The sequence below is a fragment of the Arachis ipaensis genome, chromosome B02, assembly GCF_000816755.2.
Source record: "Arachis ipaensis cultivar K30076 chromosome B02, Araip1.1, whole genome shotgun sequence".
NCBI lineage: Eukaryota > Viridiplantae > Streptophyta > Magnoliopsida > Fabales > Fabaceae > Arachis > Arachis ipaensis.
The window spans coordinates 41,106,872-41,130,642 of NC_029786.2; the positions used below are offsets into that span (position 1 = coordinate 41,106,872).

Sequence of the window (23,771 nt, forward strand, 5' to 3'; positions counted from 1 at the left end):
ATGTTTCCTCAAGGGTTCACTAAGGTTGCTGCTACAATGCCTTGCTCTTTATTTTGGACTTTCAGTTGACAATCCCAAATCAGTTGATCTAAGTGGCCAAGTTTTGAAATACTCCTTAGAACTTACTTGTCCAAGCATATACTAGTACACAAACACCACAGGCATATGTCCTAGGGTCCAAGCTATTGGTGCCTAGCCTTATTGTTTGTTTCTTTGCCACTTTTTGGCTTTTTCTATTTCTTTTTCTTTCTGTTTTGGTTTATTTTCAAGCGATTTTCATTAGTTGAAGGATCATAGCAGCAAACTAGCTTAAGCTTCAAGTAACATGTCATTTTGCAGTAATTATTTTGTGAGCTAACAATTGAATCAAACACATACCACCAATAACTTTCATTCTAACTTTTGCAACATTAAACAATTACTTTTCTAAATCAAACATCTTTCTTTTATTCAAACAGCAAGGGAAACAAAACAAAATACTCAAGTTAATGAAGGATGACAATTATTATGCAGATAACTTTTTAAGCTAAAACATGTGCGAAACAGAGAACAATTGGAGGTATATCATGTTTCAGATATACATCTTCCTTATTTAGTTTATGAAAATGAAAGAACTTCACCACCTTCTAGTTGTCCTGTCCCTGGTTATTGCTTGATTCTCCTTTCTTCTTCTTTCTCTTCCAGAGCTTGGAGTAGTCTTAAATTTCTTCACTAGGGCACCTTCTATCCCAGACAGGATCTAATAGCCCTGAGAGCCCAACTGCCTCCAATCTTTCATGTGTTACCTCTCTGAAGTGATGAGATCTTGCTTTTTGTCGATCTCTAAATTCTTGGCACTACTCAAATGGTTTGATTTGTGGATCTAGTGCTGGCATATTGTGGGTCAAATACTCTAACCTTGCTTGCATATTTTCATCAGACTCTATTTGTTGCACATGTCTAATCTCTCCAATAGTATGATGAATATTTTTCCACTGATACAAGTTGTGAGTAAATTCCCCATATTTGGCTTGGGTCAGGAACATTTTGTCATATGACTCTTGAAATCTTGTTGTTTGTTCTTTTTGCCCCTCAAGAATATTGGTTTGAAACTCTTGTTGTTGGACCATCATTTGTTGCTGCCAGCTCTCTAGTCTTTCCTCCATTCTGTGCTACCAAGCTTCATTTTGCTCCCTGTCTTTCAAATATTGCTCCCGGTGTGCTAGATATTGCTCTTGATGTCTTGAATATTGCTCTTGTGCTCTCACATTTTGTTGTGATATTTCCTCAAGAGTCCTTTGTAGTTGATTTATATCTATGGCACCGTGAGCTTGCTCTTCTCCTTCCTCTGATCTTCTTCTTCTTTGGGGTCTTTCTTCTTGATCATCATCCTCATTGATTCCTTCCATGTTTCTCTTTATGATTTTCGTCCCCTTTTTTACTCTCTCTGTGCCCTCATCTTCAAAAATCACTCCAGCTTTGTTGCATAGCCTTAGAATGGTGCTTGAATGGTCGAGCCTAGTTGATTTGTTTGTGCTCTCAGCTATCTCTTGAATACTGTCGGCTATGAGTTGTGCAAGGTTGATTTCTCCCCCATGTAAGATACAGTATGTCAAAAGTGCTCGCTTGATTGTGACCCCTGAGGTGTTTCCAGTAGGGAGTATTGATCTCCTCACTACCTCATACCACCCCTTGGCCTCAGGAATGAGATTTATTCTTTTCAATTGGCTTGGGATCCCTTTTGAATCTCTTTCCCAGTCTGTGTCTTCCAAGCATATCCCCTGTAAGATCTCATCAGGGTCATTCTCTCTCTACAGTCTGGCCTCATAGCTGAGCTCTTCATAAGTTATGGTTCTCAACTTCAAGGCCCTTGTAATGGATGCTATACTGAAATCCACTTCAACTCCTCTAACATAACTTTTGTAAAGGATGCTATCTTCACTCTCTTTCACAACATTTGCATAAAATTCACTGATCATGACTGCACTAATCTTGGTGAGAGGATCGCATAGAAGATCCCATCTTCTTTTCCTAGTGATCTGCCTCATGATGGGGTATTCCCCGTCCCTCAGCTCAAAACCCCTCTCATGAATGATGTGCTTTGCTTTCATGAATCTATGATATTTTCTTTCATAAAACTGAGATCTAAACATCCTTGTATCATAGGATGGGGGCTCGGTTACCATTGGTTCCTTCCCTTGTCTTCTTTTTGAACTTGATGAAGCCATGAATTCAAGTAAAGGGAGGAGGCAAAGGTGGATTTATTGTTGGTTGAGGTACGGTTTTGTGGTGTAAGGAGAATGAAGAAAGAAATGTTGTTGTTGAGAAGGGAGTGGGGCGTGTATAGGATTGCACAAGGTGGAACAAGGACTTATGATTGTAAGGAAGACTTGTAGGAACATGTGATGCAAGAAATGTCTCAACCTATTTATAGGCAAGCATTAAAGCTTTGGACGAAGATCATACTTGAAGAGGGATTCGGTCATGACTTATGAAGGGTGGAGATTGAGTTGAACAACATAGTAACTTCATGAGATGAACGGCTTGCATGTTCTCTTGAGGATTGACAAGGATTCTCTTCCCATTGGTTGCATGAGGTTCGTCCTCCAAGGTGACTAGCATGCAGATTTTTGCTTTCCAAGGTAGGCACACCTCTCTAGGCACATGTGATCCTTCTCTCTTGGCTTGTCATAGCTGTGTCTTCATCTTGTCTTCACCTCAACCTTCTTTTTCCTAATTAAATCAAAATGGTAAACTTTAGGACCTAGTTGTAGCACGGTGATGAAGTGGTGAATGCTTAGATTATTTATTATGTTTCTTAGTCATAAAAGATCAATTGTGTCCCTCACTTAGTGAACCAAGGTTTGGTGAACACAAAACTTGTTTCTTGCTAAGGGATAAATGTCAAATGCAGCCATTTATCACAATTGGTACTTTCATCATAAGTTCTAATTCATTTTTTTAACATACATTCCTAAAATGAAACACTGCATGATTCATCTATGCATGATTTTGATTTTATGAACAAAAGTTGATCCTTCTCAAGATTGGTACATATGCAGACACCAAACTTAATGTTTGGTCATATACTTTGTCTAAATGACTAAGCATATGATCTAAGAAAGTTTGAAAAGCTGATTTTTGTGTGCTGTCAAGCACACCAAACTTAGAAGTCTGGCATGTGTTTCAAAACAGTGTATGCATCTGTCAAGTATGTCTAATAAAATTCAAAATCATGCTAAGATGATCATAATTTATTGAATTCAAAAACGAGCAAGAATCTTAAATCATGGGTTGCCTCCCATGGAGTGCTCTTTTATTGTCATTAGCTTGACATTGGACCCCTCTTTTATGGTGGTTGATGACTGTAGTGTCTCAGCTTATCCCCCCTGACTGTGAGCTTCTTCTTTGTTCCTTGATGTTCAATTTTGGCATGCTCTAGTGAGAGTATTTTGTTGACAGTATAGTAGTCATCAGCTTGTTGACTTGCTCCCAATTGTTGATAGATCAATTGTACTTCATCACCCTTAGAGAACCCCTCTGTTGGAATCTTTTTGTTCTTCCAACCCTTTTTGGTTTTGTTCGTGTTTTTCTTCCCCTTTTTTGTTGATCCTTTCTCCTTGCAATTGGGCTTCACTTTGGGACTTTTCTTCTTAGTGGCTAACATTTCAATGTCTTCTTGAATTTCTTCATCACTCTGCACAATCTCTTTCTCTTTTTGTCCTGCTGTGTTATCTATTTCTTGCTTTGGAAGGTAACTACTGATCACCACTTGTGGTCTTCTTCTTCTACTTTGAGTTCTTCTTTCCTCTTGATCATCATCTTCAGTAGCACCTTTCACGCTTCTCTTTGTGATTTCCCTTCTCCCTTTTACCTTCTCTGTGTCTTCATCTTCAAAGAGCACCCCAGCCTTGTTGCACAGCCTCAAAATAGTGCTTGGATGACCAAGCCTACTTCATTTACTTGTATTCTCAGCTATCTCTTGAATACTGTCTGCTATGAACTGTGAGAGGTTGATTTCTCCTCCCTTTAAGATGCAATATGTTAAGATAGCTCGCTTGATTATGACTTCTGAGGTGTTTCCAGTAGGGAGTATAGATCTCCTCACTATCTCATACCACCCCTTGGCCTCAGGAATGAGATTTATTCTTTTCAATTGGCTTGGGATCCCTTTTGAATCTCTTTCCCAGTCTGTGTCTTCCAAGCATATCCCCTGTAAGATCTCATCAGGGTCATTCTCTCTCTACAGTCTGGCCTCATAGCTGAGCTCTTCATAAGTTATCTTCAAGGCCTTCAAGGCCCTTGTAATGGATGCTATACTGAAATCCACTTCAACTCCTCTAACATAACTTTTGTAAAGGATGCTATCTTCCACAACATTTACAGCTTTTGCATAAAATTCCCTGATCATGACTACACTAATCTTGGTGAGAGGATCGCATCGAAGATCCCATCTTCTTTTCCTAGTGATCTGCCTCATGATGGGGTATTCCCCGTCCCTCAGCTCAAAACCCCTCTCATGAATGATGTGCTTTGCTTTCATGAATCTATGATATTTTCTTTCATAAAACTGAGATCTAAACATCCTTGTATCATAGGATGGGGGCTCGGTTACCATTGGTTCCTTCCCTTGTCTTCTTTTTGAACTTGATGAAGCCATGAATTCAAGTAAAGGGAGGAGGCAAAGGTGGATTTATTGTTGGTTGAGGTACGGTTTTGTGGTGTAAGGAGAATGAAGAAAGAAATGTTGTTGTTGAGAAGGGAGTGGGGCGTGTATAGGATTGCACAAGGTGGAACAAGGACTTATGATTGTAAGGAAGACTTGTAAGAACATGTGATGCAAGAAATGTCTCAACCTATTTATAGGCAATGCATTAAAGCTTTGGACAAAGATCATACTTGAAGAGGGATTCGGTCATGACTTATGAGGGGTGGAGATTGAGTTGAACAACACAGTAACTTCATGAGATGAACGGCTTGCATGTTCTCTTGAGGATTGACAAGGATTCTCTTCCCATTGGTTGCATGAGGTTCGTCCTCCAAGGTGACTAGCATGCAGATTTTTGCTTTCCAAGGTAGGCACACCTCTCTAGGCACATGTGATCCTTCTCTCTTGGCTTGTCATAGCTGTGCCTTCATCTTGTCTTCACCTCAACCTTCTTTTTCCTAATTAAATCAAAATGGTAAACTTTAGGACCTAGTTGTAGCACAGTAATGAAGTGGTGAATGCTTAGATTATTTATTATGTTTCTTAGTCATAAAAGATCAATTGTGTCCCTCACTTAGTGAACCAAGGTTTGGTGAACACCAAACTTGTTTCTTGCTAAGGGATAAATGTCAAATGCAGCCATTTATCACAATTGGTACTTTCTAATTCATTTTTTTTAACATTCATTCCTAAAATGAAACACTGCATGATTCATCTATGCATGATTTTGATTTTATGAACAAAAATTGATCCTTCTCAAGATTGGTACATATGCAGACACCAAACTTAATGTTTGGTCATATATTTTGTCTAAATGACTAAGCATATGATCTAAGAATGTTTGAAAAGCTGATTTTTGTGTGCTGTCAAGCACACCAAACTTAGAAGTCTGGCATGTATTTCAAAATAGTGTATGCATCTGTCAAGTATGTCTAATAAAATTTAAAATCATGCTAAGATGATCATAATTTATTGAATTAAAAAATGAGCAAGAATCTTAAATCATGGGTTGCCTTCCATGGAGCGCTCTTTTATTGTCATTAGCTTGACATTGGACCCCTCTTTTATGGTGGTTGATGACTGTAGTGTCTCAGCTTATCCCCCCTGACTGTGAGCTTCTTCTTTGTTCCTTGATGTTCATTTTCGGCATGCTCTAGTGAGAGTATTTTGTTGACAGTATAGTAGTCATCAGCTTGTTGACTTGCTCCCAATTGTTGATAGATCAATTGTACTTCATCACCCTTAGAGAACCCCTCTGTTGGAATCTTTTTGTTCTTCCAACCCTTTTTGGTTTTGTTCGTGTTTTTCTTCCCTCTTTTTGTTGATGCCTTCTCCTGGCAAGTGGGCTTTACTTTGGGACTTTTCTTCTTAGTGGCTAACATTTCAATGTCTTCTTGAATTTCTTCATCACTCTGCACAATCTCTTTCTCTTTTTGTCCTGCTGTGTTATCTATTTCTTGCTTTGGAAGGTAACTACTGATCGTCTTGCTGACTCCTTCCTTCCACTGTGAGTCTTCTTTGTCAGTTTCCATGCACTCCTTCATTTCATCAATGAGCTGTGTTTCCGGAAATACATTCAGGGTGACGCTTTCATCATGCATTCTGAGGGTCAACTCTCCTTTCTCTACGTCTATAATGGCCCTAGCAGTGGCCAAGAATGGTCTTTCTAGTATAATGAAATCACCGTCATCCTCATCTGAATCTAAGACCACAAAATCAGCAGGGAATATGAATTTGTCTACCTTTACTAGAAGGTTCTCAATCACACCCTTGGGACATATCACTGACTTGTCCACCAATTCTAAAGACATTTGTACTGGTTTCACTTCTTCTATACATAGTTTTTTCACTAGAGAGGAAGGCATCAGATTGATACTAGCCTCTAAGTCACACATTGCCTTGTTGATGGTCATACTACCCATGGCACAAGGTAGAAAGAAACTTCCAGGATCTTCAAGTTTAGGGGGAAGTCCTTTCTGGATTAATGCTCTGCATTCTTCAGTGAGCAGTATGGTTTCATTCTCTTGCCAGCTTCTCTTCTTATTAATAAGTTCCTTCAAAAACTTGGCATATAGGGGCATTTGCTCAAGTGCCTCAGCCAGGGGTATGTTGATCTCTAATTTCTTGAAGATTTCAAGAAATTTAGGGAAGTGTTGGTCCTTAGTCTCCTTGTTGAACCTTTGGGGATATGGCAATGGAGGTGTGAAGTTTACTTCCTACCTGTGGTCCTTAGTTGGCTCTTCAATTGCTTTCGTCCCTTTTCTTTAAATTTTTGGCTTTTCTTCCTTTTGTTGAGCCTGCTTTGAAGTTCGCTTGCTTGCTGTTACATCTTCATCATTGGCTTCCTCTTTCTCACCTTGTTTCTTATCGTTTTCCTTTGGCTTCTTGGTTGCTTCTTCATTCTTCATCAAGATCTTTCCACTCCTTAGTTGTATAGCTTTGCATTCCTTCTTTGGATTAGTAATGGTGTCACTTGGGAGTGAGCTCAAAGGTCTCTGAATAGTAATTTGCTGAGAAAGCTGTCCAATCTGCCTTTCAATATTCTTCATGGAGGCTTCTTGGTTCTTTGTTGTCATCTCTTGGTGCTTCATCATTTTATCCATTAAGAGCTCCAAGTTGGTGATCCTATGAGAGTCTTGTGAGATTGGTTGGTTATGGGGTATTGAGGGTTGAGGGTAAGTATTTTGATTGGTGGCTTGGTTAGTGGATGGATGATGGTTGGAGTTGGGGTAAGTGTTTTGTGGTTTCCTGTATGTGTTTTGGTTGTTTTTCTGATGGTTATTTTGGTTTGTGTTTTTCCAACTGTTTTGGTTTGAGTTTCTTTGCCATGGCTGTTGAGTTTGATTGTGATTGTCCCCCCATCTGAGGTTGGGGTGGTTCTTCCATGAAGGGTTGTAAGTGTCACCATAAATCTCATTTGTCCCAGAATTTTGATTGTGCATGTACTGGACTTGTTCTTGCTGTTGATCCTCTTGAGTTTCTTCATTTGTCCCCCATGTGGATGATGGTTGGCTCGTGTTGACTGCTGCAACTTGGAGGCTATCAATCCTTTTGGCCATTTGCTCAAATTGTTGTTGAATTTGCTGCTGCATCATTTTGTTTTGAGCTAAGATTGAGTCCACTCCTTCCAACTCCATCATTCCTTTCCTTTGTGATGGTTGGCGTTGCCTTTGGTGAGCAAAAAAAAATGGTTGTTAGCCACCATATCAATGAGATTTTGAGCTTCCTCTGCAGTTTTCATCAATTGTAGAGAACCTCCTACTAAATGATCAAGAGCCTCCTGAGATTTCAATGTCAACCCTTCATAAAAATTCTGCAATCTGTCCCAGTCACTGAACATTTCAGGGAGCACTTCCTAATTAGAGCCTTGTATCTCTCCCATGCCTCATAGATGGGTTCAGTGTCCATTTGTGTGAATGTTTGTACTTCAATTTTCAACCTGATGACCCTTTGAGGTGAGTAAAATTTGGCAAAGAACTTGCTTACTAGATCGTCTCAGTTGTTGATGCTATCTCTTGGGAAAGATTCCAACCATTGAGTAGCTTTATCTCTGAGAGAAAATGGAAATAACAATAGCTTGTAGCTGTCAGGATGCACCCCATTGGTTTTGACAGTGTCACAAATCCTCAAGAAAGTAGACAAGTGTTGGTTTGGATCTTCAAGTGGTCCTCCTCCATAAGAACAATTATTTTGAACCAAGGTGATGAGTTGTGGCTTTAATTTAAAGTTATTTGCATTAATATTTTGGGTAAGAATGCTACTCCCACCATGTCTAGGATTTGCAAATGTGTAAGAAGCCAAAACTCTTCTCTGTAGTGGATTGTTGTTGTTATTGGCTGCTCTTCCTGGTGGATTTGTTAGGTTTGTTGAGTGTTCTTCCATATCTTGGAACTCTTCTTCTGAATCCTCTTCTCCAACAATGTTTTTTCCTCTTTCAGCTCTTCTTAAACTCCTGAGGGTTCTTTCGTCTTGTTCACAAAAGGTGGGTATAGCTCCTTTTGTCCCTGACATGCAAACCACACATAAAAATCACACAAAACAGAAGGACAGTAAAACTTTAATCCATTGCTAGAATGAGATTTTAGTTAGCTTAAGCAAAAATTCAAACAGTTAGTGTGTTAGTTAAAAATTAAAGAAACAGAAAAGAAAAAGTGCTTGATCTAGATCTCCACTTCACTTAATCATTGTCAATTTAATCAATCTCCGGAAACGGCGCCAAAAACTTGATGGTATTTTTGTGGAAAAACGAATTTCCAAACACACATATACTAACCGGCAAGTGTACCGGGTCGCATCAAGTAATAATAACTCACATGAGTGAGGTCGATCCCACAGGGATTGAAGGATTGAGAAATTTTAGTTTAGTGGTTGATTTAGTCAAGCGAATCAAGTATTGGTTTGAGTGGTTTGTAGTTGACAAAAGCTAAATTGCATGAAATGTAAAGGGAGAGGGAAGAATTACAGTAAATTAAAGAGAATAGAAAGTAAAAGTGATGAACTTTAAAGAACAAGTAAATTAAATTGCAGAAGCTTAGATTCCAAGAAATATAAATCACTGAATCTTAAAGTGCAAGAAAGGTAAATTGCTTGAATTATAAGAGGAATTTGGGAGCTGGGATTGCAGGAATTTAAACAAGCAGAAGTAAATTGCAATAAACAGAAGAGCAAAAGATGAATTGAATTTAAGTGGATCTCAAACAGAAGAGTAAAAATGCTTGAAGAATTAAAAACAGAAAGTAAATGGAGCTCAATTGTAGAAATTAAAAGAGAAATTAAAGATCTCAGGAGTGGAAGAGACTAGAAAACAAGTCTAGATCTCAAATCCTTCCTTGATCCAACAAGAACAATTGTAAAAGAAATAGAAAAGTAAGTTGCAGAAGTAGTAGAAGAGAAGAAGCAGTAAACAGAATTTGAAATGTAAATCAAAGTTTCTTAGAATTATGCAGAAAAATAAACAAGAGATCTCAAGGTGAGATTGAAACAGAATTTCTTCAATTCTTCACCCAAGATCCAAGACAAGAAGTAAAGAGTGCTCAGGCAAGAACAAGGAAGAAGAGAGATCAATTCTCCTTCAAAATTCTCCAAGATCCAAATTCAAAGTAAAAACTCTAAAAATTCTAAAATGAAAAATTCTCCAAGAAGCAAAAGGTCAAAAGTCCTTAACTAAATCAAACTAGCTTCTATTTATACACTTTCTATTCCTGGATTTAAGAATTTGGGTGGTTTTTTAATTCGGTGAAGATTTGAATTTAATTCAATTTTTAATTGAATTTTCAGCCCAAGAGAAATTGCTCCCAGTGGAGTGCTCTACTCTTGTGGGAAGCGGAGCATTGAGGCTTGTGTTGGAGCTCCTTGTTGCGTGCCAAGGCTGTGGGGCAATCAGGATAGCACTCCGCTCTTGTGGGAAGCGGAGCATTGTTGCCTTGGTGTGGGGTGTCTTGCACGCATCACTTCTTCATGGCCTTGTTAAGTTGCGCGCTCCAAGCTCCTAACCGTGTCAAGTTGTGCGTGTTGCACCAAGGAGTAGGGCTCTGCTCTTGTAGAGAGCGTAGCTCTCCCTTTGCTTTGGAGAAGTCCCAAGTTCGAGACCTTGGAGAGAGCTTTTTGATGCAAATTTCCTTGGTTTCTTGTAGCGCCTTCTCTCCTCTTTTCCTTGAGGTGCTTGGTTCAAATCCTTTTGAGTGCAATTTTGCCAAGTGTGGCTTATTTTCCTTTGTGAGTAGCGCTCCCCACTCCTCCTTGCTCATGAGTTCGATCCTTGGAGCAAGCATTAGCAAACTATTTCCTTGGATTTATTTGTGAGTGAAGCCCGATAATGCTCTTAAGGGGAGCGGAGCATCATCCTTCCCTCCTTTGTTTCTTGGCTCCAAATTGTGCTCCGCTCTCAAGGGGAGCATAGCATAAAGCCTTGCTTCCTTAGTTCTTTGTTATACTCCCAGTAAAGTGTTGTGGCTTGCCTCCTTCATTGTGCCACGCCTCTTTGTTTCTTTTGCCACTTCTTCTCCTCCTTGGGCCACGCTTCTTTGGCCACGCTTTCTCATTTTCTTCTTTTCTTCACCTACAAGTAATCAAAATAACCAATCAAAGTATCACCAAATTCACAAGGTTTACAAATCATTTAAATATCAATTAAATTTATCTTAAACCTCATGATTTAGTATCAATTAAATGGTGGTTGATTGATTCAAAGAAATCATGCAAATCCATTCCAAATTACTTACTTACAATGCAAGAAAGTGCATGAAACCTAACAAAAATAAAGAAGAAGACTAGTAAAACTAGGCTAAGATGACTTGTCATCAGAATTCAACAATTCTTTAAGTTGTGCTTGGGAGAATCAAAACCAGAAAGCATATGACAGTTCATACTCCTCTTATCAAGAGCCATCATCACTTGAGCAAACCTTCAATTTATTTATGCAAACTTGTCCAACCTCACCTTCTTGTTCCTCATTTGAAATTTCTTCATTACTTGATTATGCCTCAACACAAAGTCTCCTCCAAGATCCATACAACTCATTCCACCAACCACAAAACTTATTCCACAATTCATAAGATTCATTCCATACCACTCAAAACAATCTCACTACAATACATCCATATTCACAAAATTTCCCTCAGCCTTCATCTTTTGAGCTAGTAGCTGAGGATCCTCTTCAAAAGTCCAGAGAATTATTAGAAAGGCAAGAACAATCTTAGAGAAGACAAGAAATTCTCCTCCAAAAGATGGAGGAACACTTGGAGAACATAAGGAAACACTCAGAACTACTAAGTAAGGAAGATGAAGACCAATTGGTGGATGTAAAGGAGGAAGTGAAAGAGCAAGACAGTGAGGAAATCAATCATGAGAATTCAAACTCAAGTAAAGCAGAGAAGTACATAGAGGAAGAGCTCATGGAACCACCAATTCAAAAGGCTTTTGATGAAGATAATACTCCAACAATCACACAGCAACCATGTCTTGATATCAAGGAAGTGAAGGCTACCAACAACAACACGGAAGAGAGGATTGTGACCCAGCAACTATTAAGCATATCAAGGAAGAAGGAGAGGTCAACCACAAGTAATCCAACCCCTGGACCACCAGCAAGAAAGCTCAATTAAGTAATTAAAAAAAAGAAGCTTGCTGGGGAGAGGCCAAGAAAAGGGGCACTGACTGGCTCCTCTTTACCATTGAGATCATTCCTCTTAACAAACTGGAAGAAGAAGAAGAAAGTCATCAGCTACAGGTCAATAGTTTTTCCATTTCTTAGTTATTTCAATAAAGGAGTTAAGTAGATTTTTCTGTATTGCAAAGAGCTAACTTTGGTGTTGCACACCAAAATAATTAAGGGGTGAATGTTGGATGTTAAGTCTGGTGTTCCACCAAAAAAATCTCATTAAGGACACATTACACCCTCAGCATGACTAGTATCGGCTCCAAACAATCAGATAAACTGCTTAATAATTGTTATGTTTCTAGTTTTTAGTTTATTTTCTAGTTTATATCTACTTCCTAGTTCATAGTTTGCTTTCTTAATAAAAAGTACTTGATGTTTCATGCATGTATTTATTCTGCTGCATATAGAAGTAGGCAAGTAACTAAGTTTGGTGTTCCCACACCAACTTAGGTTCAGAGAATCACAAGCATACATGCATGCTAACTATTTCTCAAGTGCTTCGGGAACAAGCAACCTTCAATATCTCTTGTAGAAAGTAATTCAATCTCTTGGAGGAAAAGATACCTCATCATGGACAAAGGAAGGACATGGAACCCAACAATGATGATGACACAGAGGAAACAAATAGACTCCAAGAGGTTGTATTATTCTCTGACTGACTTTAGCTTTAACATGTTAATTGAAAGTGCAAATGTTCCCTGTTGATTAGTATTTCTTAGATTTATTTACTGTCTGTTAGTTTGTTTGTTTTCGGGCTATTATGGCTTGCTATTCTAAGTGCTTGATTCACTTCCATCTTAATTGAATTATATGCTTTGTTCCTAATGCTTGAATAAAAGAAAAATTACTATGAAACAGAGAAAGAGTAAAAGTTTGGTTTAATATGAGACAGAATAAGGTTATGTGGTGGTATGTGCTGGTTTATTAGTTGATTCATGAATAAGGCTGAATGTTGGGATGACTCTGTGATATGAACTTGAGTTGCATTTCATGAGACTTGACAAATAAAAAAGGTCCAAAATAAAAGAAAGAAAATGCAAGAGAAAGAAACAAAAAGAAATAAACAAGGCTGGGCACTGGTGCACGAATTTGCGATCATCAACAACGGCGCCAAAGACTTAGAGCTCTCAAACGTGAATCACACATTGTCACAATTCCGCACAACTAACCAGCAAGTGCACTGGGTCGTCCAAGTAATACCTTACGTGGGTAAGGGTCGATCCCACGGAGATTGTCAGCTTGAAGCAAGCTATGGTCATCTTGTAAATCTCAGTTAGGCAGATTCAAATGGTTATGGAGAATTGATAATTATAAAATAGAATAAAGATAGAGATACTTATGTAATTCATTGGTAGGAATTTCAGATAAGCGTATGAAGATGCTTTGTTCCTTCTGAACCTCTGCTTTCCTATTGCCTTCTTCCAACCATTCATACTCCTTTCCATGGCAAGCTTTATATTGGGAATCACCGTTGTCAATGGCTACTTCCCGTCCTCTCAGTGAAAATGTTCCAAATGCGCTGTCACCGCACGGCTAATCATCTGTCGGTTCTCGATCATGTTGGAATAGGATCCATTGATCCTTTTGCGTCTGTCACACGCCCAACAATCACGAGTTTGAAGCTCGTCATAGTCATCCCTTCCCAGATCCTACTCGGAATACCACAGACAAGGTTTAGACTTTCCGGATCTCAAAAATGACCGCCAATAATTCTAGCCTATACCACGAAGGTTCCAATCTTAGATTAGAAACCCAAGAGATACGCATTCAAGCCATTGCTAGTAGAATAGAGGTGGTTGTCAGGCAGATGTTCATAAGTGAGAATGATGATGAATGTCACGGATCATCACATTCATCAATTTGAAGAACGAATGAATATCTTATAGAAGAAGTAGGCGTGAATTGAATAGAAAAACAGTAGTACTTTACATTAATTCATGAAGAACAGCAGAGCTCTACACCTTAATCTATGGTGTGTAGAAACTCCACCGTTGAGAATACATAAGAACAAAAGGTCCAGGCATGGCCAAATGGCCAGCCCCCATAAAGGTCTAAGATAGCATAAGACTAGTCAAAGATGGATTAAAATACAATAGCAAAAGGTCCTATTTAAAGAGAACTGGTAGCCTAGGGTTACAGAAATAAGTAATTAATGCAGAAATCTTCTTCTAGGCCCACTTGGTGTGTGCTTGGGCTGAGCATTGAAGCTTTCACATGTAGAGACTTTTCTTGGAGTTAAACACCAGCTTTTATGCCAGTTCTGGCGTTTTGACGCCAGAATTTCTATGCTGACTTGGAACGCCGGTTTGGGCCATCAAATCTTGGGCAAAGTATAAACTATTATATATTTCTGGAAAGCCCAGGATGTTTACTTTGCAACGCAATTAAGAGTGTGCCAATTGGGCATCTATAGCTCCAGAAAATCCACTTCGAGTGTAGGGAGGTCAGAATCCAACAGCATCTGCAGTCCTTTTTCAGCCTCTGAATCAGATTTTTACTCAGGTCCCTCAATTTTAGCCAGAAAATACCTGAAATCACAGAAAAATACACAAACTCATAGTAAAGAACAGAAATGTGATTTTTATTTAAAAACTAATAAAAACATAATAAAAACTAACTAAAACATAATAAAAAGATACTAAAAACAATGCCAAAAAGCGTATAAATTATTCGCTCATCACAATCCCAAACTTAAATTGTTGCTTGTCCCCAAGTAACTGAAAATCAAGTAGGATAAAAAGAGTAGAATATACAATGAATTCCAAAAACATCTATGAAGATCAGTCTTGATTAGATGAGTGGGGCTTTTAGCTTTTTGCTTTTGAACAGTTTTGGCATCTCACTTTATCCTTTTGAAGTTCAGAATGATTGGCCTCTATAGGAACTCAGAATTTAGATAGTGTTATTGATTCTCCTAGTTAAGTATGTTGATTCTTGAACACAGCTACTTTATGAGTCTTGGCCGTGACCCAAAGCATTTTATTTTCCAGTATTACCACTGGATACATAAATGCCACAGACATATAACTGGATGAACCTTTTTCAGATTATGACTTTAGCTTTGCTAGAGTCCCCAATTAGAGGTGTCCAGAGCTCTTAAGCACACTCTATTTGTTTTGGACCACGACTTTAACCGCTTAGTCTCAAATTTTCACTTGACACCTTCACACCACAAGCACATGGTTAGGGACAGCTTGGTTGATGACAAGTCATCTTAGCCTAGTTTCACTAGTCTTTTTCTTTTGTTTTCACTTGAATTGTGCACTTTCTTAAGCTACAAGTAAGCTGATTTGGGTAGATTTTCATGTTTCCTTTGATTTAATCAACCATGTATGAATTCATGCTATTTCATGAGGTTTTATGCTATAATTGTCATATATTATGAAAGAATGAATATCTCATGATTTTGAGCATAGCTTTGATGTGTTTGGTTGATTAATGATAGGGGAAGAAAGCTTGGAGAAAGGTTGAAGCAAGAAGGAATGGCTAGGAGTAAAGAGAGGACAATGGAATAAGTGAAAATGAACCAGGAAGCAAAAAGTTGAACCAAAAGTTAGCCTCAAACTTTTGCACAAACTTTTGGGTGAAAAGTTAGCCCCAACGTTAGCCCCTAACTTTTGGGCTAATGTTGGCACATGAAAATTACTCCCTGGGCATCAAAAGTTTGCGCCAACGTTAGCCCCTAACTTTGTGGCTAACGTTGGCACATGAAAATTACTCCCTGGGCACCAAAAGTTTGCGTCAACGTTAGCCTCTAACTTTGTGGCTAACGTTGGCATGAGAAAAACACTCCCTGGGCACCAAAAGTTTGTGCCAACGTTAGCCCAAAAGTTAGGGGCTAACGTTGGCACATGAAAAACACAAAGGGGGCGCAAAAGTTTGCGCCAACGTTAGCCTCTAACTTTTGGGCTAACGTTGGCGTCATAAGTGCACTAAGGAAGGCCAACGTTGGAGCAAAAGTTAGACCCCTAACTTTTGCACCAACGTGGGTATCAGCAAAATATGGGGGCTGATATGAAAAGTTGGACCAAAAGTTAGACCCTAACTTTTGCTCCAACTTTTACTCAAGCTTTTGCAAAACTTCAACCCGGTTCAATTGGTTCACTTTGGTTCTTCTCCAAACTCCAAGAGCAATCAACCAAGGCCTCTCTCAACCCAATTCCACCAAGAGCAAAGGCCCAACTCAAGGCTTGAAGATCATTTGAAGAAAGTGTATAAATAGGATAGAATTCAAGTTTTTCGGGAGCTTTCCTTTTTGGAGTTTTCATAATAGTTTTCGGAGAGCTTTGGATATTGAGTGATCTTTAATTTCTTAGTTTCGGGGAAGGAGAATTCCACTCTCTTCCTCTTAGTTTTATTGCTTTCAATTTCAATTGAAATTGTCTTGGATCTTGGGTTGGAGAATTGAAGGAATTCTGTTTCAATCTCATCCGAAGATCTCTCTGTTTCTTTTACTGCTTATTGAATTTAATTTCTGTTAATTGTTCTTCATCTACTTCCTTTTCAATTTACATTTCCTTTGCAATTGTTCTTGTTGGATCTAGGAAGGCATTGAGATCTAGACTTGGTTTTCTAGTCTCTTGGGTCCTGAGATCCGGATTTCCCATTTCCCATTCCCTGTTTACTATTTTCATGCTTATTTACATTCCTGTTTTAAGATCCAGTTTGATTCAAGACATCCTTTACTTCTCTGTTTGTTGCAATTTACTTTTCCTTGTTTAAATTCCTGCAAATCCAACTCCCAATTCCCTTTACAATTCAAGCCATTTACATTTCTTGCACTTTAAGATTCTGCAATTTACATTTCTTGCGTTCTAAGTTTCTGCCATTTAATTTCTTGCTCTTTAAGATTCAGCACTTTACTTTCTGTTCTCTTTAATTTCATGCCAATTACCCATTCCCTTTACTTACTATGCAATTTAAATTCTGCAAATCACAAATCTCTCAACCAAATCTTGATTCGCTTGACTAAATCAACCACTAAACTAAAATTGCTTAATCCTTCAATCCCTGTGGGATCGACCTCACTCCCGTGAGTTATTATTACTTGATGCGACCCGGTGCACTTGCCGGTTAGATCTGGGTGTTTTGGAGAAATTTGTTTTTCTACGAAAATATCCCATCATTGGTTCAGCCACTTAGGCTAGGATTTTATTCCTGTGGGCCCTCCTATCCACTGATGCTCAAAGCCTTGGATCCTTTTTATTTTACCCTTGCCTTTTGGTTTAAAGGGATATTGGCTTTTTCTGCTTGCTTTTTCTTTTTCTTTTCTCTCTTTCTTTTTTTTTTGCATATATATTTTTTTCTGCAAGCTTTTCACTGCTTTTTCTTGCTTCAAGAATCAATTTTATGATTTTTCAGATTATCAAATAATATTTCTCCTTTTCCATCATTCTTTCAATAGCCAACAATTTTAACATTCATGAACAACAAATTAAAAAAAATGCACTGTTCAAGCATTCATTCAGAAAGACAAAAGTATTGCCACCACACCAAAATAACTAAACTGTTTTAAAATTCAAAATTCATGCACTTCTTTTTCTTTTTCAATTAGAAACATTTTCAATTTAAGAAACGTGATGGATTCATTTTCATAGCTTTAAGGCATAGACACTTAGACATTAGTGATCATGTAATAAAGACACGAACATAAATAAACATAAAGCATAAAAATTCAAAAAACAGAAAATAAAGAACAAGGAAATTAAAGAACGGGTCTACCTTAGTGATGGCGGCTTGTTCTTCCTCTTGAAGATCTTATGGAGTGCTTGAGCTCCTCAATGTCTCTTCCTTGCCTTTGTTGCTCCTCTCTCATGGTTCTTTGGTCTTCTCTAATTTCATGGAGGAGGATGGAATGCTCTTGGTGCTCCATCTTTAGTTGTCCCATATTGGAACTTAATTCTCCTAGGGAGGTGTTAATTTGCTCCCAATAATTTTGTGGAGGAAAATGCATCCCTTGAGGCATCTCAAGGATGTCATGATGAAGAATTTCCTCATGCTCTTGTCCATGAATGGGGTCTCTTGTTTGATCCATCCTTTTCTAAGTTATGGGCTTGTCCTCATCAATGAGGATGTCTTCTTCTATGTCAATTCCAGCTGAATTGCAAAGGTGACAAATAAGATGAAGGAAGGCTAACCTTGCCAAAGTAGAAGACTTGTCCGCCACCTTGTAGAGTTCTTGGGATATAACCTCATGAACTTCTACTTCCTCTCTAATCATGATGCTATGAATCATGATAGCTCGGTCTATAGTAACCTCAGACCGGTTACTAGTAGGAATGATTGAGCGTTGGATGAACTCCAACCATCCCCTAGCCATGGGCTTGAGGTCATGCCTTCTTAGTTCAGGGTAGGGTTTGATAGGTGAGGGGTTTTTAGGGAAGAGGTATTGAGTTAATTGGTGAAGGGTATTTGGGGAAGAGGTATTATGAAAAGGTGTGAAGAAGAGAGAGAGTGAGTTGAGGTTGGTGGGGATCCTGTGGGGTCCATAGATCCTGAGGTGTCAAGGATTTTTCATCCCTGTACCAAGTGCCATACAAAATGCCCTTCTCTGCCAATCCTGGTGTTAAACGCCAGGTTGCTGCCCATTTCTAGCGTTTAACGCCAGCTTCTTGCCCTTTTTTGGCGTTAAACGCCAGCTCTGTGCCCCTTTCTGGCGTTAAATGCCTAGAATGGTGCCAGACTGGGCATTTAACGCCCATTCTGCTACCCTTACTGGCGTTTAAATGCTAGTAAGTTTCTCCTCCAGGGTGCTCTATTTTTAATACTATTTTTCATTCTGTTTTTGCTTTTTCAGTTGTTTTTGTGACTTCACATGATCATCAACCTACAGAAAACATAAAATAACAATAGAAAATAGAAATTTAACATAGATAAGTAAAAATTGGGTTGCCTCCCAACAAGCGCTTCTTTAATGTCAATAGCTTGACAGTGGGCTCTTATGGAGCCTCACAGATACTTAGAGCATGGCCTCCCAACACCAAACTTAGAGTTTGAATGTGGGGGTTCTGCTTGACTCTGCATTGAGAGAAGCATTTCATGCTTCTTCTCCATGATTACAGAGGGAGATCCTTGAGCTTTAAACATAAGGGAGTCCTCATTCACTTGAAGGACCAATTCTCCTCTGTCAACATCAATCACAGCTTTTGCTGTGGCTAGGAAGGGTCTGTCAAGGATGATGGATTCATCCATACACTTCCCAGTCTCTAGTATTATGAAATCAGCAGGGATGTAATGGTCTTCAACCTTTACCAAGACATCCTCTACAAGTTCATAAGCTTGTTTCCTTGAATTGTCTGCCATCTCTAATGAGATTCTTGCAGCTTGAACCTCAAAAATTCCTAGTTTCTCCATTACAGAGAGAGGCATGAGGTTTATGCTTGACCTTAGGTCACACAGAGCCTTTTCAAAGATCATGGTGCCTATGGTACAAGGTATTGAGAACTTTCCAGGATCTTGTCTCTTCAGAGGTAATCTTTGCCTAGCTAAGTCATCCAGTTCTTTGATGAGCAATGGGGGTTCATCCTCCCAAGTCTCATTACCAAATAGCTTGGCATTTAGCTTCAGGATTGCTCCAAGGTACTTAGCAACTTGTTCTTCAGTAACATCTTCATCCTCTTCAGAGGAAGAATACTCATCATAGCTCATGAATGGTAGAAGTAGATTCAATAGAATCTCTATGGTCTCAATATGAGCCTCAGATTCCCATGGTTTCTCATTAGGGAACTCCATGGAGGCCAGTAGACGTCCATTGAGGTCTTCCTCAGTGGAAATCACTGCCTCTTCCTCCTCTCCAGGTTCGGCCATGTGGGTTATGGTGATGGCCTTGCACTCTTCTTTTGGATTCTCTTCTGTATTGTTTGGAAGAGTACTAGGAGGGAGTTCAGTAACTTTCTTACTCAGCTGACCCACTTGTGCCTCCAAATTTCTAATGGAGGACCTTTTTTCAGTTATGAAACTTTGAGTGATTTTAATTAGATCAGAGACTATGGTTGCTAAGTCATAATAGCTCTTAGAATTCTCTGTCTGTTGCTGAGAAGATGATGGAAAAGGCTTGCTATTGCTAAACCTATTTCTTCCACCATTATTGTTGTTGAAGTCTTGTTGAGGCCTCTGTTGATCCTTCCATGAGAGGTTTGGATAATTTCTCCATGAAGGATTATAGGTGTTTCCATAGGGTTCTCCCATGTAATTCACCTCTTCCTGAGACAATATGGCATTCAGAGTATCAATCTCAAGAACTCCTTCCTTCTGATTTGTCCCATTATTCATAGGCTTCCTTTCAGAAGTGTACATGAATTGGTTATTTAAAACCATTTCAATGAGTTCCTGAGCTTTTGTAGGCGTCTTCTTCAGATGAAGAGATCCTCCAGCAGAGCTGTCCAATGACATCTTGGACAGTTCAGATAGACCATCATAGAAAATACCTATGATGCTCTATTCTGAAAGCATGTCAAAAGGACACCTTCTGATCAATTGCTTGTATCTTTCCCAGGCTTCATAGAGGGATTCACCTTCCTTCTGTCTGAAGGTTTGGACTTCCACTCTAAGCTTGCTCAATTTTGAGGTGAAAAAAACTTTGCCAAGAAGGCATTGACTAGCTTCTCCCAAGAGTTCAGGCTTTCTTTAGGTTGTGAATCCAACCATGTTCTAGCTCTGTCTCTTACAGCAAAGGGAAAAAGCATAAGCTTGTAGACCTCGGGATCAACCCCATTGGTCTTGACAGTGTCACAGATTTGCAAGAATTCAGCTAAGAACTAATGAGGATCTTCCAATGGAAGTCCATGAAACTTGCAATTCTGTTGCATCAGAGAAACTAATTGAGGCTTAAGCTCAAAGTTGTTTTCTCCAATGGCAGGGATTGAGATGCTTCTCCCATAGAAGTCGGGAGTAGGTGCAGTAAAGTCACCAAGCACCTTCCTTGCATTGTTGGCATTGTTGTTGTTTTCAGCTGCCGTGGCTTTTTCTTGTTTGAAAAGTTCTATTAGGTCCTCTATAGAGAGTTGTACTTTAGCTTCTCTTAGCTTTCTCTTCAAGGTCCATTCAGGTTCAGGATCAGCTTCAACAAGAATGCCTTTGTCCTTACTCCTGCTCATATGAAAAGAGAGAAGAAGAAAATATGGAATCCTCTATGTTACAGTATAGAGATTCCTTGAGGTGTCAGAGGAAAAGAAGAATAGAAGGAGGAGGTAGAGAAGAGAGAATTCGAACTTATCAAGGGAGATAGAGTTCGAATTGCATATTGAGGAGGAGTGTTGGTCCTTAAATAGAAGGGTGTGAGAAGAGGGGAAGAATTTTTGAAATTAAAGTAAAAGATTTTGAAATAATTAAAAGAAATTTTGAAAATTTGGTATTTGATTTTTGAAAACTAAGATTGGGAAAGAAATTAAGTGATTTTTGAAAAAGATTTTGAAATTAGAAATAAAAAAGATATGACTGAAACTTGATTTTGAAAAAGATGTGATTGAAAAGATATGATTGAGAAGATATGATTGAGAATCAAATTTAAAAGAAGATAGTTTTTTAAAATTAAAGTTGATTACTTGACCAACAAGAAATTAAAAGATATGATTCTAGAATTAATACTTTTGATCCTTTCTTAATAGGCAAGTAACAACTAATTGTAACAAGAATTTTCGAAAATAATAATAATTAAAAAAAATGGAAAGAAATTGATTTTGAAAAGATATGATTGAAAAGATATGATTTGAAAAATATTTGATTTTGAAAAATTATGAATATTTGAAAAAGATTTGATTTGAAAACAAAATCTTCCCTCTAGTGTCCTTCTGGCGTTAAACGCCCAGAATGGCATCCATTCTGGCATTTAACGCCCAAAATGCTACCTTTTTGGGCGTTTAACGCCCAGCCAGGTACCCTGGCTGGCGTTTAAACACCAGTTTTTCTTTTTCACTGGGCGTTTTGAACGCCCAGCTTTTTCTGTGTAATTCCTCTGCTGAATGTTCTGAATCTTCAATTCTCTATGTTATTGACTTGAAAAGACACAATTTTAAAATTTTTTTTTAAATTTTTAATGATGAGAAACAATAATAATAAAAGGAATGCAACTAAGATCAAATAAACAATGCATGCAAGACACCAAACTTAGAAGTTTGTATACTAAGGACTACAACAATTTGAAAATGCATGTAAGAAACAACAAAAGACACAAAATAAGAGATTAAAGATTAGATCAATGAAATCATCAAGAACAGCTTGAAGATTAATGAAGAACATAATACATATATTCGAAAAAATGCAAGAAGAATAATAGACATGCAATTGGCACCAGACTCAAACAAGAAACATAAAATATTTTTTATTTTTATGATTTTATAAATTTTTTTGTGATTTTTTGAAAATTGAGTGGAGAAGAAAATAAAGGGATTCAAAATTTTTAATAAGAATTCCAGGAATCATTGCAATGTTAGTCTAAAACTCCGGTCCAGGAATTAGACATGGCTTACTAGCCAGTCAAGCTTTCAGTGAAAGCTTCGGTCCAAAACACTAGACATGGCCAATGGCCAGCCAAACTTTAGCAGATCATTACTTTCAACAGCAAGATTGATAGAAATCATCAAGCTCTTGTGATGATAAGTTGAAACCTCGGTCCAAAAGATTAGACATGGCTTCACAGCTAGCCAAACTTCAACAAATCATCACGAAACTCTAGAATTCATTCTTAAAAACTCTGAAGAACAGAATAGAAATTTTTTTTTGTATTTTTGAAATTTTTTTCGAAAATAAGAAGTAAAAAGCTTAAACATAAAATAAAATTACCTAATCTAAGCAACAAGATGAACCGTCAGTTGTCCAAACTCGAACAATCCCCGACAACGGCGCCAAAAACTTGGTGCAAAAAATTGTGATCATCAACAATGGCGCCAAAGACTTGGAGCTCTCAAACGTGAATCACACTTTGTCACAATTCCGCACAACTAACCAGCAAGTGCACTGGGTCGTCCAAGTAATACCTTACGTGAGTAAGGGTCGATCCCACGGAGATTGTCAGCTTGAAGCAAGCTGTGGTCATCTTGTAAATCTCAGTCAGGCAGATTCAAATGGTTATGGAGAATTGATAATTATAAACTAGAATAAAGATAGAGATACTTATGTAATTCATTGGTAGGAATTTCAGATAAGTGTATGAAGATGCTTTGTTCCTTCTAAACCTCTGCTTTCCTATTGCCTTCTTCCAACCATTCATACTCTTTTCCATGGCAAGCTTTATGTTGGGCATCACCGTTGTCAATGGCTACTTCCCATCCTCTCAGTGAAAATGTTCCCAATGCGCTGTCACCGCACAGCTAATTATCTGTCGGTTCTCGATCATGTTGGAATAGGATCCATTGATCCTTTTGCGTCTGTCACACGCCCAACAATCGCGAGTTTGAAGCTCGTCACAGTCATCCCTTCCCAGATCCTACCCGGAATACCACAGATAAGGTTTAGACTTTCCGAATCTCAAGAATGACTGCCAATAATTCTAGCCTATACCACGAAGGTTCCAATCTTAGATTAGAAACCCAAGAGATACGCATTCAAGCCATTGCTAGTAGAACAGAGGTGGTTGTCAGGCACATGTTCATAAGTGAGAATGATGATGAGTGTCACGGATCATCACATTCATCAATTTGAAGAACGAATGAATATCTTATAGAAGAAGTAGGCGTAAATTGAATAGAAAAACAGTAGTACTTTTCATTAATTCATGAAGAATAGCAGAGCTCCACACCTTAATCTATGGTGTGTAGAAACTCCACCGTTGAGAATACATAAGAACAAAAGGTCCAGGCATGGCCAAATAGCCAGCCCCCATAAAGGTTTAAGATAGCATAAGACTAATCAAAGATGGATTAAAATACAATAGCAAAAGGTCCTATTTATAGAGAACTGGTAGCCTAGGGTTACAGAAATAAGTAATTA

At 38.4% G+C, this 23,771-nt stretch overlaps 1 protein-coding gene across 1 annotated transcript; it reads right to left on the bottom strand.

Moving 5' to 3' along the window:
• LOC107627208 lies at positions 5,752–6,768 on the bottom strand. The gene has a single exon (XM_016330061.1). It carries the CDS (start codon positions 6,766–6,768, stop codon positions 5,752–5,754), a length of 1,017 nt encoding a protein of 338 aa, XP_016185547.1.